Source organism: Heterocephalus glaber, unplaced genomic scaffold (genome assembly GCF_053883595.1).
Source record: "Heterocephalus glaber isolate CG9 unplaced genomic scaffold, H.glaber_assembly_v1.0 deba00000809, whole genome shotgun sequence".
Taxonomy (NCBI): Eukaryota; Metazoa; Chordata; class Mammalia; order Rodentia; family Bathyergidae; genus Heterocephalus; species Heterocephalus glaber.
The window spans coordinates 9,239,416-9,256,717 of NW_028258163.1; the positions used below are offsets into that span (position 1 = coordinate 9,239,416).

A 17,302-nucleotide genomic window follows, 5' to 3' on the forward strand; every position below is an offset into this window, starting at 1 on the left:
TCTTTTAAAATATTTTCCTTTTCTCATTTAATCGCCATTTAAACTAGAATCATTGGTTTCATCCTTTAAGTATGCCTCTTATATATTCGCTTCCCAAATCTTATTACTTTTGTCTCTAAATTGTTTTTTGGACTTTGGTCTCTTTATTCCTCAATTCTTTCAGAAGAGACTCTTTCTGTAGTCTATCCTTAACACTGACTGATACAAGGTGTATATTCCTATGTGTAAATGCAATCATTTCTCACTTCTTAAAATCCTACAGTGACTGAAGAGAAATAAAAATATATATTCACACAAAGACATAGAAGAAAGTCCATAGCAGTCTTATTTACAAGAACCCAAACTGGAAAACAACCCAAATACTCATGAACAAATGAATGGATAAATAAAATGTGGTATGTTTATGCAGTAGACAAAAAGGAAAAAAGAAACAAGAATGAGTTACTGATGGACCTATAAGAAAGAATTTCATTACAATGAGAACAAGAAACTAGAAACAAAAGGATACATATTACATAATACTATATATAAGATATTTAAGAAAATACAAACTAATTGGATTAGCAGATACCCACAGTTAGTAGCAAGGAGAGGTTTGAGCTGTGAAGAGGAAGGAGTCTTTTTGTGCGCCTGCGGTGCTGAACGTTGAACCCAGAGCTTTGGACATGCTAATAAGCAATACTTTACCATTGAGCTCACCACAGGGAATCTTTTGAGAGTAATCAAAATCATCTGTATCTTCATTGTGGTTCCAGTTTCAATGATGTGTTACATTTGTCAAAACCCATTGTATTGTGCTCTTTACATGGATGCAGTTTATTTTACATAATTTTATGCCTTTATAAGAGAAATCCTACAGGGATTGCCTCTCAATTGCCTTCAGGATGCAGGCCTTGTGTCTCAACTACGTGATTACAAGTTACTTTTACTTATTGGTGTGTTGACTCCAGCTACCCCACACTACTGACCATTGTCTGATGTGCCAAGTACTTTTATTTTGTTGTCTTGGCTCATATTCTTCACTCTGAATTGTTCCCCACCATCTTTTTTCTATTTCTTAATAAAAACAAGTATGTCCTTAAAGAGTGGCCCCAGCCAGGGATTTAGCTCAGTGGTGCTGATGCCTGCCTCGCAAGCGCAAGGTCCCGAGTTTGATCCCCAGTACCAAAAAAAACCAGTGGCCCCAGAGTCAACCCCTCTGCTAAAGTTTGCTCTCATGTCACTTTTTTAGACCTTTGCTTTGGTACCTAAACTCCCTAGCAACAGGAATAATCTTATTCATGACACTGGCATAAAGTATCAATTGTAGAAAACATTTTTTGTTTTATGTTTTAACATTAAGTGGAATAATAAAGGAACAATAACATACAAATTAGCATTATCACTGAGGGAGATTGTGTAGCTGATTAAGTTAAATAATATAACTTTGGTGAGCACTGTGGTTTACCTCTCCAATCTGTAAACTGAAATTTGACAGAATACCAAAAATTGTCGGTGTTCTTTGTATAGCCTAATGCAGACCAGAGTTAATACTCATACATAATCTTGACACCATGATGTTAAGTGAAATAAATGAGGCACACAAGCTTAAATATTGCATGGTTTCTTTTACATGAGATACCCCAAATATAAATAAAGAGCAAAGTAACAGGTAGATAATAGGAAGTATGGAGATAGATCTTAAATGGGAAGGGGATAAAGAGTTGAAAGGAAGGGGGATAGGGTATGAAAAAAGGAATTAGATGTGTTATGTACATGTACCTATTCTATACTGCAAACATATGCAGTCCTAAGAAATAAAAGACTCATGTATAATCCAGGGTATAAATTTTTAAATTTATAATGTAGACAATTTGTAATAAGTGCATAGAAAGCTTGTATTGATGGACTAGCATAATACATTTGTTATATAAAACATCAAGACAATCTAAATTACAGTCTTTAGGTTGCTTAATCAGTATAGAGTTGGATCATGGGAAATCTGTTTAAATGTGGCCTAACATCTGGGTCCCAAGAGTTTGTATTAACTATTTTCTGCAGCACATTCATTTGTAATTAAATTATGAGACAAGGCTAATTATTTGGCTATGTCTTTATACTACCTCAGTCTCTTGTAATCTAGTGGCCATTCACTTTTCTGCTCACACATTCACTGCTGTCATTTTTGCCTATGTTGTTAAAGTACTTTTTTTCCCCCCCCCAAAATGATAGAGGTCATGGGTTAGGGACTGAGGCTAATTATATCTCTTCTGCAGGTACCATTGTCTAGATGATAGATGTTTACATTTTAAGGGTCTGTCTTTGAAGGTTGTAGTTATGTTCAAAATGATTAAGAATTCAATGGAAGTCTTAATTATCTCTGGATTATTTAAGACTCATTTTGCTGGAAGTTTGTTGTAACTAGGTTGTAGAGTTGAGTATCAGAGGTTAGTTGGCTAGTATTTAGAAGTGATAATGAGCAAGAATGTTAAAGTTTGGGAATGAAGGACTTTGTTGGTTAAAGGTTAAGCTTTATTCAGTAGTAGTTGTAGTAGTAATAGTAGTTGTAACACAAGCAGTTATAGAAGTAGGAATAATAAAGATTAGGCTAATGAAAGAAGAAAATGATTTCTGAGTGCTATGTGCTAGACACTATGTTATTTACCCAGATTATTTAATCTCTAAAATAGTCCTTGAAAGCTGGAACTCTTATCATGGTCACTTTACAGATGAAGAAACTGAGATTCAAGACAGAGAGCTGCTAATAGATTATAGGGTTAGTTTTTTACTAGGAGTTAAAATTACAGTTGTTGAGTAAACATAAGTAATAATCTTTCCATAAACAGTGTTGAAGAACAGTTAGATATTAAATAGATATATGATTCTGGAACTGTAGTTAAAGGTTATCAAATAAAAGTTAAAGAGATGGGAAGTAGAAGAGAATTCCAGAGAATGCATGTGTATTAAAAGAAATTAAATAATTGTTTTAGGGTTGTAGTGAGCATTCAGTGAGAATCATAGCATGTTAGTGCATACTAAATAAATAATAAATGCCAATTATTTTAATAGAGGTTTGATAGTCTAGGAGACCACCAGTGGTTCTTTGTTTCCATAATTTATAATGAAATACACATATGCATATACAAATATCCATGTGTCCATAATAGTACTTTACATTTACTTAGGGCAGAAATTCATATATAGTATAAGGATATAACTAAAATTTTGAGTTTTGATAACTGCATTACTATGTAATACTGTGTTATATTTGCATTTACTGAGGAATACAGTGCCTTGACTTTTTCTAGTGGATAGTTATTTTTATGGAAGAAAATGACTCAAAAGGTTAGAGAAAGGTTACAAGCAAGTGTTCTCACAAAGTTGCTGAAATAGTAAAATAAAGGAAATAGCCCTTTTCCTGCAGCCTTATCTGATTGAAATAATCATTTGTTTTGGAGCAGTTTGAGCAGATGTTTCTCTATCATGTAGGAGGGGAATTTTAAAAATGACTTTATCGCCAAAGACATCAGAAACTACTGTTGTGCATTTTTTGTGTATTTGTTTATTATCACATCCTTTTAGGACACACAGTTTAATTTCAGTATGTTTCAGGGTCTTTGTGATATGTCTGGAAGTATGACTTGTTTTCTTCGACTATTATTCTCTTTATAGATTTCCATATTTAGTAAGACTAGAATATTAATAATGAAGTACTCTATGAAGTAGCTTCTTCTGTATGTCCATATGCTAGAATGGATTTTTACATCTTTTCAGAGAATTATTATAGTTTGTTATTAATAACCCACCCAGGCACTTAGTTCTTATCTGTTTTATAGATAGCATCCCTCTAGTTTATATCCATGTTGTATATTATTCTTCCCTAAGTGTATTATCTTATACTTTTTTTACATTAAATCTCATCTTAGACCTGTCCTTCCAAATCCCCGGATTGTTCATATCCATCCATCTGCTTGATTGATCTTCTTTATTTTTAATCCATCCTGGCTTTATATCATCTGCAACCTCGATTGTATTTGAATTTACATTTTCTTTCAGGTCATTAGTGAGTGTGCTGGACAGAATAGTCCTTGTCCCTGTGGGACAGTACTACATGTACTGCTATATGTTCTCAGTTTTAACTGTATTGATAATAATTCATCACTTCTTCATGTGAGAGATTCTTTACTGTGCTATACTTTTATACTATTACTGCTTTCTGTGATCCTATCTCAATCATCTTTTTCTAACATACAGATAAAAATTGTTACGTTGCCTTATTTATTTGTGCCATTGCTTAACTTGAAAAAAAAATCTAAGAAATTATTGTTGTTAAATAGACATTTCTTAAAAACTTCCATCAAACATTAGTGGGTCTTTAAATACATACATCTGAAAACATGTTAGAAGTGCTTCCTAAGTCTGCTTTCTCCATGCGAAGGGATATCTAATTAGTTACATTTCAAGTGAAAAAATAACTTTTTTCTACATCTGAGAGGATGATTTAAATATATGTATGCATTTTTTTTTCTGAATGTCATTATATTTTCACAAGAAATTACTGTGCTTCAAATGTGGTTTCTTAGATGGGACTCAGTTCATTTACAATTTATAAACATAATGCAGAGTCATATGTTTATTTTTTAAATTCTATTTTTTCTTTTACTTTCAGGAAAATGAAGAAGTAGATGGGATATCAGTAGGTGCCATACTTTCTGATTATCAGCGTATTCGCGTAGAAAATGTGTAAGAGAACATTAATTTATTAAATGCAATTTTATTTTAAGAATATGAATGAAGAACTCAGTGGTAGAATGTGTGCTTGATGGTAGAGTGTATGAGCAAGGCCCTTGGTAGAATCCCCAACACCACCAAAAAAACCAGAACATGAGTGGAAGAGAATTACATCTAATCATAAATATATCATACATGCTTTATGTGATTAAATGTATGTATTTACCTAAGTAACAAAAGTCACAGTTTTTCTGTTCTTATATCATGGATGAGAAAGCTCTTATTTACTATAAAGAAAAATAAATAATATACAGTTACAAATTTGGACAAAGAATGTTTGTGTGTATGTGATTTTGGAAATTAAATACAGACCCTAGCACATGCTGAGCAAGCACTGTAGCACTAAGCTATATCCCCAACCCCAAGACATTTTTAAATTGGTAAAAATTATCTTAATTTTTTTCCTTCTTTGATTTAGTAGACTGTTTTTCAGGGGTTTTTTATTAGTACATATTTGCAGTACGTATGAGTACATGCCTTGAGAGTTGGTACATGTACATAACACATCTTAATTCTTTTTTCCTCCTCCCTTCCTCTCCCCTGTCCCTCCATCTCCTGGTCCCTTTCCATTTGAAAAAGATCTCCCTTTTTCCTATTACTTTTTTATCTTGCTGTGTATTTATATTTTGGGTCTCTCATATAAGAGAAACCGTGTAATATTTAAGCTTGTGTGTCTCATTTATTTCACTTAATATTATGGTCTGAAAATGCATCCATTTTCCTACGGATGACTCAGGTTTATCCTTCTCCGTTGTGTGTAGTATTCCATCGTATATAAATACTAAATTTTCTTTATCCAATCATAATGACCATATATGCTGCTTCTAAGATTTAGCTATTATGATTTGTGCTGCTATAAGCATGGGTATGTATGTATCACTGTAATATGATGTCTTTGATGCTGTTGTACAGATACCTAGAAGGGAAAATACCTGGGTCAAATTAAATCTTTAGCTTTAGTTTTCTGTGGAATCTCCATACTGATTTCTATAATAGTTGTACTAGTTTAATTCCCACCAACAATGTAGAAGCGTTCCTATTTACCCTCAGCCTTGCCAGTATTTGTTATTAATTGGTTTTTTGATGAGGACTGTTTGTTCTGGGGTAAGATGGAATCTCAGTATTATTTTAATTTGTATTTTTCTAATGGCCAGCAATGTTGAGCATTTCTTCCTGTATGTATTGGCGATTTGTACTACTTCTGTGAAGTGTCTATTCATTTCACTTGCATATTTTTTGATGGGGTCTTTTATTTTGTGGGTCTCGTGTTTTTAGTTTTGTATATATTGTAGATATTAGTCTTCTGTCTGAGAAATAGCTGCAACAAGTTTTTCCCATTCATTAGGTTTTCTTTTCATTCTTTTGTACTGTTGTTGATTTCCTTTGCTGTGCAGAAGCCTTTTAATTTGATTTGATCACATTTGTTGATTCTTGCTACTATTTTCTGTGCAGCTGAGATTCTGTTGAGAAAGTCCTTGTCTATGCCTATGACTTCAAGTTTTACCTATTTTGTCTTCCAGTAGGTTAAGTGTTTCTGTTTTAAGGTTTAGTTCTTTGATCATTTTAATTTTAATTTAGTACATGGTGAGAGATATGCATCTAGATTCAATCTTCTGCATGCAGATAGCCATTTCCTAGCATCATTTATTAAAGAGCCTATCATTTCTCCAGTGAAGTTTTTGGCCCCTTTGTCAAAGATCACATATGTTAGTTGAATATACTTGGGGTTGTTTCTGCATGCTGTGCTCTGTTTCATTGATACTCATGCCTGTTTTTGTGTCAGTCTCGTGCTGTTTTTATTGCTATAGCTTTGTAATACAACTTCAAGTCAAGGATTTTGATGCCTCCCACTTAATTCTTGTTACCCAGGATTGCTTTTGCTCTTCTGGGTCTTTTCTGGTTCCATATTAATTTTGAGATTGTTTTCTCCAGTTTGAGAAGAATCCTATGGTTATTTTGATTGGGATTGGGTTTATTCACTATGTCAGTTTTGGAAGTAAGACCATTTTGACTCAGTTGGTTCTGCCTAACCAGGAACAAGAGATATCTTTGCATTTTCTATTGTCTCCTTCAATTTCATTTTTAGAGCACTGTAGTTCTCATTGTAGAGCTCTTTCACTTCCTTACTTAGGTTAATTCCTAAGTAGTTAACTTTTCTTGGTGCTATTATGAACAGCAATTTTTCCTAATTTCCTTCCCAGTGAGTTCATTATTAGTGTATAGAAACACTAGTGATTTTTTTGTGTATTGATTTTATATCCTGAGACAATACTGGATTTGGTTATTCTAAGAGTCTTTTGATTTTTTTTTTTTTTTTTTTGGTCTTCTATGTAGAAGATCTTGTCGTGTGCAAATAATGGTACTTTGACTTCTTCCTCCTACACATATCCCTTTTATTTTTTCCTCTTGCCTGATTGCTCTGGCTAATATTTCAAGAACTATGTTGAACAGGAGTGGTGATAATGGACAACCTTGTTTTCTTTCTGATTTTAGGAAAAATGCTTTCAGCTTTTCCCATGTAAGATGATGTTGGCAGTAGGTTTGTCATAATGGCTTTTATCTGATTTAGGTAAGATCCTTTTATCCCTATTTTAGTGTTTCTGTCATGAAAGTATTTTGGATTTTGCCAAAGGTTTTTACTGTATCTCTTGAGATGATCGTGTGATCTTTTTTCCTTGTTTCTGTTTGTGTGGTATATTATATTTACTGATTTGTGTATCTCCAATTATCCTTGTATCCTTGGGATGACATCTACATGGTCATGATGTATGACCTTTTTGATGATTTGGTCCATTCTGTTTGACAGAATCTTGTTGAGGATTGTTGTATCTATATTCCTTAAAGAGATTAGTCTATCGTTCTCTTTTTTTGGTTGGATCCTTGTATGGTTTTTTAAATAAAGGTAATGGTAGTTTCCAGGAATGACTTTGGGAGTACTCCCTTCCTTTCAGTTTCATGAAAGAGCTTGAAGAACATTGGTGTTAGATCTTCACTACAGTTTTCGTCAGATTCTGAAGTGAATCCATCTGGAACTAGGCTTTTTTATTGTTGCTTCGGTTTCATTGTCTGCTACTGGATTATTCAGGGTTTTAAAATCTTGGTTCAGTGTTGGTAATTTGTATGTAACCAGGAGTCTATTTCTTCTGAATTCTGCAATTTCTTGGCTTACAGGATTGTGAAGTAGTTAATAATCTTTTTTATTTTAGCAGTGTCCATTGTGACTTCACCTTTTCATTTATAAATGAATTATTTGGGGTTATTTATTTATTTATTTATTTATTTTTGGTAAGATCAGCTAGGGCCTTGTCTATTTTGTTGAAGTCTATGAGAACTTCTGGGAGGATATAATACCAGTACTCTTCTTGGTTTCTTTTATATGAGAAACTCAGAGTACAGATACATTATAGAGTAAAATAAAAGATAGAAAATACCAAACAGGGAGGTAGAGCTTTTTCAAATGGGAAGAGGACCAAAAGATCAGTTGAGGGAACAGAGAGGGGAAAAGAAGGGGATGTGAAAAGAATTAAGATGTGTTGTGTATATGTGCCAACTCCACATAATGGATGTAATCATTATGTAGTAAAACACATACTAATAAAATAAAAACTAAAAGAAAAAAATTGATGAAAGGTATTGCAAGGATTTTTAACTCAAGCAGTGAGGAACCACTGTAGGCTTTTAAGCAGAATCTCATTATCTGTGTTTTAAAAGAATCACTCTTCTGTTCTATTGAAAGTAAAATTTTAAAATGTCAAGGGTGAATGAGAGTGTCAGCTAGTACAACCACTGTGGAAATCAACATGGAGATTCCTCAGAAAACTAACTAGAAATTCCATTTGATCCAGCTATTTCACTTCTAGTTATCTTCCCCAAAGAGATAATGACGTCATATTACAGTGATACCAGCAGCACAATTCATATGAGCTAAATCTTAGAAGTGGCCTATACATCCATCAACAAATGAATGAATAAAGAAAATGTGATATTTGTACACTGGAGTACTGCAAACAGTGGAAAAGGATAAATTTGAGTCATTGATAGGAAAATGGTTACATCTTGAAACCTTAATACACAAACTTAAAGTATTGCGTCATTTCTCTTATATGAGAAGAGCAAAGTAAAAAATAGATAATAGGAGAAAGGGAGATAGATCTTTTCAGATGGAAAGGGGACCAAGAGATGGAGGAAGGGGGAGGGGGGGAGAGGATGAAGAAAGAATTGAGATGTGTTATGTACACGTACCAATGTCCCGCAAGGAATATGATCATTATGTTTTACAAATATGTACTAATAAAAACTGGGAAAAGAAACCAGGACAGATGAGTCAGGGGAAGAAATAATATTGACATGGGAGATAATGGTGGCACAACCAGGGTGTTAGCAGTGCATTGGTGAAGGATAATTATATTTTGCACTGTGATAAATTGCATACGCAGTCTAAAGAAAACAAGGGCAAAACATGACTTCACGTTATTGTCTTTTGCTCTCAAAAAAGTTGAAAGCAGATATTTCTGCCTGTATTCATGAACTAGGAAACAACTTAGAATTGTTAAGGACAACAATTTAGAGTTTATTTGACTTGCCAAATCAAGATAGAGTGCAGAATAAAGTTTCAAACCCTGATTTGTTGTAATTTTAATGCCCATATTCTTTCCTCTTTACCACAAATACAAATCTAGCACAGTGCCTGTAGTTTATTAGATGCTCAATTTATTCTACTTTTTGTTACTTTTTTCTTTACATTCAGAGTCAGATACTTGAAAAAATTCAAAGTAAGTAGATACAAATACTTTATGGTTCATATATATTTAATATATGGTTAAATATAGACTGCTTGCAATTTTAGTATCAATGGACAGTTTTTAAAATTAGAATATATCATCCACTGATATTTGTAAGCTTTTTACATAGATTTCTAACTAAAATTAATAATTTTAGTCTGTCTGGAGATTTTATTTTTATATATTTATTGATAGCCCATGGAAAAGAAATGTTTCTGTTATGTAAGTAAGCTTCATATACAAGACATGTTTTTCTGCATTTTAGTTGCTTTGTTTTTGTTTCTGTTTTTTTCAATTCTCTTTTGGTGCTGAGGACTGAACCCAAGGCCTTGTGCTTGCTGGGCAAGCACTCTACCACTGAGCCAAATTCCCAGTCCCAAGATGTGTTTTTAAAATCTAAAATTTAAAGGCTAAAATTCTTGAAACTGTTTTGTTTAAAATTAAAGCAATGGTTTTGACTGTAAGTGTGGAATATCAGGTTATTATCTGAGTTATTTTTTGATTTTTTTACCTTATAGGTGTAAAAGACTTAATCTCCAGCCTTTAGCGTACCTTTGGCAGAGGAACCAGGAAGATTTGCTTCGAGAGATGATAGCATCTAACATACAAGCAGTCATCATCAAAGTAGCAGCTTTGGGTATGTAGTTAAACTTTTAAGGGAGATATCTGTTACCAAATAGATAATCTCACTTCACTAGTAAGTGCTTACAGTGAAAAAGGAAGACTGATTTAGAACATAAAAATTTGGACTCACAAGTTGAAGAAATCAAGTGAGCATCTTGTATAAAGAAGTGAAAAATTGAAAATGGACTTTTGAACTTTTGCCAGATTGATTACTAGTGAGCTTCCCTATTTGAATGTATAACTTATTCTGTTTTGTTTTGTTTTTATTTTTTGGACAGGGTCTCACTATGTAGTTCAGGCTGACCTTGAACTCACTATGTAGTTCAGATTGACCTTGAACTCAAGTGATCCTCCCGCCTCAGCTTCCCAAGTGCTGAGATTACAGGTGTACGCCACCACACCTGGTGTATAGCTGACTCTTAAATTGGTGTTATATTATGTTTCTTTGATTTATTTATGTATGTATGTATGTATGTATGTATGTTTCTTTGATTTAAATACTTACAGGATTGGTATATTAGTCAGCTTTCCCATTGCTGTGACAAATTACCTGACAGCCTCAATTTAATGAAATAAAGATACCAAGTCCTTTGATTTCAGTTCATGGCAGGCTGGTTCTAAGGCTAAAACATCATTATAAGGCCTGGTGCCCATTTCATGGTGACCAGAGGCAGATCATAAGAGAAAGAGCACCAGGAGAAGGTCGAAGGATCAGAAATACTCCCCAAAAACATGCCCCCATGATCTACCCAGAGCTAGCCAGAGGTGTGCTTTACTACTTTAAGTCTCTCAAGCTAAGCAAGTTGACAACCAAGCTTGCCTATTGTCAAGGTATGGAGGAAACAAGAAATTTGGGGACTCTTGGGGGCTTTTATATTTGTTTTTTTAAAAACTTCTTAAAATATATATTTGGCACACATACATGATTTTGTTTTTCATATTTTAACACTTTTCCTAATACTGAAATAGCCTTTTGGTGTTATTAATAGGGAAGTGGATTTTATTGAGGATCTAAGAAAACCACGTTTGAGAGAATGTTATTTCATTAGTCGATGTAGACACAGCAATCAGATAATATCAGATGATAATCTGATTCAAATGTGGATATTATATATGAACAGATTTAATTTGCTGTTTTGAATTTTTGTTTTATAGTTATATACATTTTTGAGAAACTATAGTGTTTGAGCCTAATGCATTTATTTCATGAACCTATTTCACAAAATGCCCTGGACCCTCAGCATTCCCAATCCTGAATATTGTGCTTCATTTTAGAATATTTACCTTGCTGATCTCTGAAATAATAAATTTTTGAGTTATGAAAGACTTTACAGTTAAGTTCACATTTTAAAAAGAATTTAAAGGTAAAGAATGCAGATCTCATAACATTTCTCCGTGGTAAACACCACACTACCTTCTCCTCTATGAAGTCAAGGTTTTATCTTTAATGGGAACCCTTGTATGCAGAACCCTCAGCTGATCTCTTGTGAAAATAAGAAAAAATAATTTGGTGTTATCTTTTCATTTATGAGAAAAAGTTGCTAAACAGCCCTATGGAGTTCTCACTGTAAATAGATTTGTCATATGAGATTCTATGTGCATGTTCTTCTACTTTCTTTTTTGCTCTCTTGTTAGGATTTGCTAAGATTGCCTAGTTCTATAATGATACATTACCAGAAGGTATACATAATATCACCTTTACTGCTAAATAATGGACTATATTAGGACCCAGAGAGAACTTCCTTATTGGAAAGACAGAGCCATAGAATTCAACATCATTGTCATCTCTTTGATAGAATACAATAAATATTGTATGTCCTCTCATTTCTGTATGTGCCCCCAAGTTGGGGGTTAGCAATGACAAGGTAGCTGTATTAAACCTTTGGTTGAAGTAAAAACTGAAGTAATTTGTCCTGGGTATCTCTGTATCAAAAGTATAGATCTGATTTTAACATTTACAGCACATGCTTTCTAGTGATTACCTATAGGCATGCAAAGATGAACTTTATTTTTAAGATGAGTATTAAAGAAAGATTTATTGAGTGACACAATCCTTCTAAAGACATTAAAATTGTCTGAAAAAGATTTAAGGGGAAAAAAATGACCTTTCAATGGGAAAGGTGTCTTATGGGCATCAGTAAAATTTTCACACTAGCACCTTAGTATTTATAGGACTTTCTACTGCTTTTTAGATTTATTTAAAAATTGTTTTCTCATTGGATTTAAAAACAACCCAACCTTTTAGAAATACTTGTTTTTGATTATATGAATATTATATGAAAACATTCTGAAAGATACATATAAATGATAATTATCCTTTAAGATCACTTTTTGTATGAGTATATATATATATATATATATGTTGAAATAGTAAATTTATTATCATATGAGTGGTATCTTATTCTGTGTATTGAACTACAACTTCCTTTTTTTGTTTCAAAATATATCTTGGGGGTCTTTTTTCTATAATAGTGAATGTAGACCTACCTCATTTTTTCTTTAAGAATCTTTTTATTGAAATATAATATAAATATAAAAAAGTAAAATCCTAGGTGTCAAGTGGATGTATTGTCATAAAATAAACATAATTGTATAATCAATACTCAAATGTAAATATAACACATCACTAACATCCTATTCAATACTTACCCCCTCAAGGTTAACAAGTCCCCTGATAACCTAAAATCATAGATTAGTTTTTCCTGTTTTAAAATTAGTTATTTATTTAATTAATTCAGTAGTTCTAGGGATCAAACCTAGAGTCTTGGGCATGCTAGACAAGCATTCTACCAGAGCTGTGTCCCCAGCCCTATTTTTAAAATTTGTATTAAGGAAATCATGTAACATGTTCTCTATTGTATCTGACTTCTTTTGCTTAGTGTATATTATTGAGTGAAATAATAGTGTGTTCATTCTCATTGTATTCTGACATTGCAAGAATATACTACAATTTAATTGTCCTTTCTGCCACTGATGAAATACAGCTGGTTTCCAGTTTGGCAGTATTATAAATGGTGCTGATATGAACATATGGGTCATCTTGAACACTTTAAGTTCCACACCTAGAAAATTCTTTTTTTTCTTTTCAAAAATCCCTGGTTTCTTTTAGTATGAAATGACATATATTTATGTATTTGTATATATGTGTATCTAACACCTTATTAGTTCATATTTTGAAATCAAATTGAGAACTATAATAATTCTATATGTTTTCTTCCACAATTAAAAATCTTGATTCTTTAGAACACACAATATGCTTTTTATTAGAAAATGTAATAATTACTGGCAACAAAAAGGCCAACTAGCAGGTCTGTTATCCATTCTTTCCTGTAATTGGTGTATACTCCTTTGAAAGAAAGAAGTCATATAATCTCCTTGTAAGGATATTAATTGCGGATCTCATGGCAGAACAAAAAAAAATCATACTGATTAATAGAGGGGAGGAGCTGTTGTTTTTGGACTGCTTTTAGCAGGATTCACCTGGTTGCTAAAAGATAGAGCGAGATAACAATGGAACCAAAAGAAAAGAGAGTCAACTTTTACCCATCACTAGAAAACCTTTTGCTTAAAAAGTACATTAGGTTATAAAATATCTAAATCAATAGAAAAACTATAGAGGTTTAAGGGTTAGCTAATTAGATGATTTGGTACTAACATTGAGTTTGAATGGAAGTAATACCAGAGCTGTACTGATAAGATTTCTAGGATTTTTTTTTTGTATTAAATTCTTTTATTGGTACATTGTAGGTATACAACAGCATTACATTTCTCATTGGGAATTGTACCTTTACATAATGCATCTTGGTTCTTATTTTTTCCCCATTCCTAGCCCTCCCTTCATGCCCTCCACCCTTCCCTATTTACAAAGACTTTATTTCCATTTTTTCCGTTTCTCATCATTTTTTCCTTTCCCTTCTTTCCTTTCTCCTGCCCCTCCCACTGCCCCTACCCCTTTGGACCTTTTCTTCCTATTTTACATTATCGATTATTCATTCTAATCATTGGTACATTTTAGGTATACAATATAATGATATTCATCATTGGAAATTTGCACCTTTACATAATCTCTCTTGGTTCCTATTTTTCACCCTTGCCCAGCCCTCCCTTCAACCCCTCCATTCCTCCCTATTTACAAAGATTTTGTTCCTATTTTTCCATTTTCTCATATTAATCCCATTCCCTTCTATCCTTTCCCCTAGCCCTCCCACTTCCTTCTCCTTTGCCTCTTTTCTTCCTATTTCACATTACCTATTATACATTTAGCCCTTATTTACACTTTCAGTTTCTCACACCAGAGAAACTATTTGGTATTTACACATGTGTGTCCTATTTATTTCACTTAAGAGTATTGCCTCAATGTGCATCCACTTGGCTATAAATGTCTCTAATTTTTCATTTTTTATGGCTGAGTAGTACTCCATTTTATTAAAAAACCACATTTTCTTTTTCTAGTCTCCAGTTGATGGGCATTTGGGCTGTTTCCAAGTTTTAGCTATTACAAACTGTGCTGCTATGAACATGGGTGCACATATATCACTGTGGTATGATTCTTTTAATTCTTTGGGGAAGATCCCCAGCAGTGGATGATCTCTAGGATTGTGAGGTAGAAATGAAGTGATGGGAAGCAATATAAATGCACAATTCCCTTTTCAAAAAAACTTTATTTTCGTTTTTCCTGGTCTGGTAGAAACAGGCCTGAGATTAACATTGCATGTCCCAAACGAAGTATGTTATCAGTGCACAAAACACGATATGAATGCCAGTAAATTTGACAGTGAATCCTCTCCACCCCCTTCCTTTTACTCCCCTGTCGTCTTTATTCACAGCAGACATGCAATGTGCCAACACTATAACAAGGTTTGAAGGAGGCAATCTCACACTATAGTGTGAAAACCCAATCATCATACTTAGGAACCACAAAGGGATTGACAATGCATGTTCCTAAAAGCTTTTAGAGGCGTGCATAACTTCTTCCCATTTGAGCAATTTAAGACCTATCTGTAAACACAAAGCAAGTGTCCTGTGAGTCTTTATCTATCAAATACTATAATTTCTGCCAAGGAAAAGTGTTACCAGGGTTGCTGTTTTTACTGGTCCTATGGGTTTATAATACATCTACAGAGCCAGAAGCCTAATTATAGAGAAAAGGCTATGTGTCAAAACAGGTAATAAATGGAAATGAGGGGAATTATAAAAGATGGAAAGGCAATTATAGGTGAATTACAGTTCTCTGGAGGGATGGAACCATGTGACTTCCATACCACAACCTTGAAGCTACAGAATACCCCTCTTAGACATTTCTCACAGATCTAATGGTAACTTTAACTGACGTTAACAACAACCAATCTAGATCTGTTTTCTGCAGAGAAGGGAAATTGGTGATGTACAAGTTCTACCTAAAGATTCCATTTGGACAGTTGGAGCAACAGAGTGGCAGATTGCCATTTGATAACTCAGAAGTTGTGAGGGTAGTTCACTGTAGGCAGTTCAGCCCCTGCAGTTACCATTTAGTTATTCTGATCATTTTTGGTGACTTAACTATTATTGATGAATTATATATGTAAAAGATTCTGAATAGTAGAAATTTTATGCTCTGTGAACATAAAACAATTGTTGCTAAGACATCCACCTAGGTATAATGAAAGCAGATTTGTATGGTCTGCCATAGTATGATCTCCTTCAAATGAAAATATGTGAATGTGAATAGAATTTATTTAAGGAGATTAGAAGACCACCCTCAAAGAAACTAGATTTGAATGTGTTTAATTAATAGAAAATACTTATAATGCTCTCTGGACTGGTACAAAGTATGTTTATGGAAAATCAATGATACGCCCAAGCAGAGATGTATTTGGTGATGATCTTTGCGATATAATTTAAGTGTACAAACTATTTTCCTAAATTACATAAATTTCATTAACACACCATGGGAATAGCATATGCTTTGACTTATCAGTATTATTCATGCTGTCTTGATGTTCTATGTGGATTTTTGATACTAGTCTTGGCATGGGAGGGTACTGCATCAGAACAAAGCAATGTTTCTTAAAGCTGATCATGATGAAAAGACTTCTAATCTAAATTGGGACACTAGAGGGAGCTCTTTTCCAGGAGACAGGCAGCATTTGGAGATGGCCCTAGAGCAGTGATGGTGAACCTTTTAGAAACTAGTCCCCAAACTGCAACCCAAAACCCACTTTATTCCAAAGTGCCAACATTGCAATTAAACCTGAATACTGAGGTTGTAGTTTAGAAAAAATAACGTGCACATTAATATCTTTTGTCTTAAAAGAAAAGCAACATGCATGTCATAGGTTCATCACTCCTGCCCTAGAGGGACAACAAAGCTGTAAATGAGTGTACTAATAAGAGTATTTAATTAGAGACATCATATCAGTCAACAGTGCAAAAAAAGAGCTTGTGCCTTTACCTAGGGAGGACTATTGAATATTCTAATGACTAAAGAAGTTGTTGTTTTTAAAAATCAGTGACTAGGAGTGCCAGAAGCCAAGCTAAGGTTGTTCACTTACAAGAACACTATAGTTAGTCCAAATTATGGCAGGACATCACTGGACAGTGTGGCTTTTAATTGTTTGCTGGTGGCTCAGGTATCATGATAAAAGGGTATCTTTTTCTTTTTTGTGAAATACTTATCGTAATGGGGCAGATAAAGAATGACATTGTGTTGTCCTGGTGGGAGCATGTTGCATAATGACATCTACAAGCCAGTGACTGGGATATCTGTTATGTGGTTATATCCTCAAACAAGACATACCCAGAGGTCATCAATTGATAATCTCTAGTTACCACTGTAGCCACTGAATATAAAGTTTATAGAAAATTTGTTCTCATGGAGAAATAATGGAAAATGTACTATAATTCCAAGTTTCCTTAGACTAATTTGGGTTAGAATATATATGCATTGGAAGAGCTGTAGTTATGGTCCTGTGCCTCTGCCTGATTTGCTGTGCTGTTTCATTACTTCTGTTCTTAAAATGGTCACTAAGGTTGATACTGGCTAAATTCTGTGATTTGTTTGATTCTGATTTAATAAGCTAGTATTTTGGCTTAACTCAGTTTCTCATTTATTTTTTTACTGCATTATGTATGTGGGATTGCAGAAAAAA

General features: G+C 33.5%; 1 protein-coding gene and 1 non-coding gene across 3 annotated transcripts in view; one reads left to right on the top strand and one right to left on the bottom strand.

Moving 5' to 3' along the window:
* The window catches only part of Dph6 (diphthamine biosynthesis 6), a 213,321-nt gene that overhangs the window by 110,558 nt on the left and 85,461 nt on the right, over positions 1-17,302 (top strand). For both annotated transcript variants that reach the window (XM_004861510.4, XM_013078458.3), the window contains exons 4-5: positions 4,649-4,722; positions 10,070-10,188. In XM_004861510.4, the coding sequence (XP_004861567.1) occupies positions 4,649-4,722; positions 10,070-10,188 (193 nt within the window). The remainder of the gene's footprint in view (positions 1-4,648; positions 4,723-10,069; positions 10,189-17,302) is intronic.
* On the bottom strand, positions 14,999-15,101 carry LOC147829021 (small nucleolar RNA U13). Its single transcript, XR_015449829.1, has one exon. It is a non-coding gene; the product is annotated as a small nucleolar RNA U13 (small nucleolar RNA).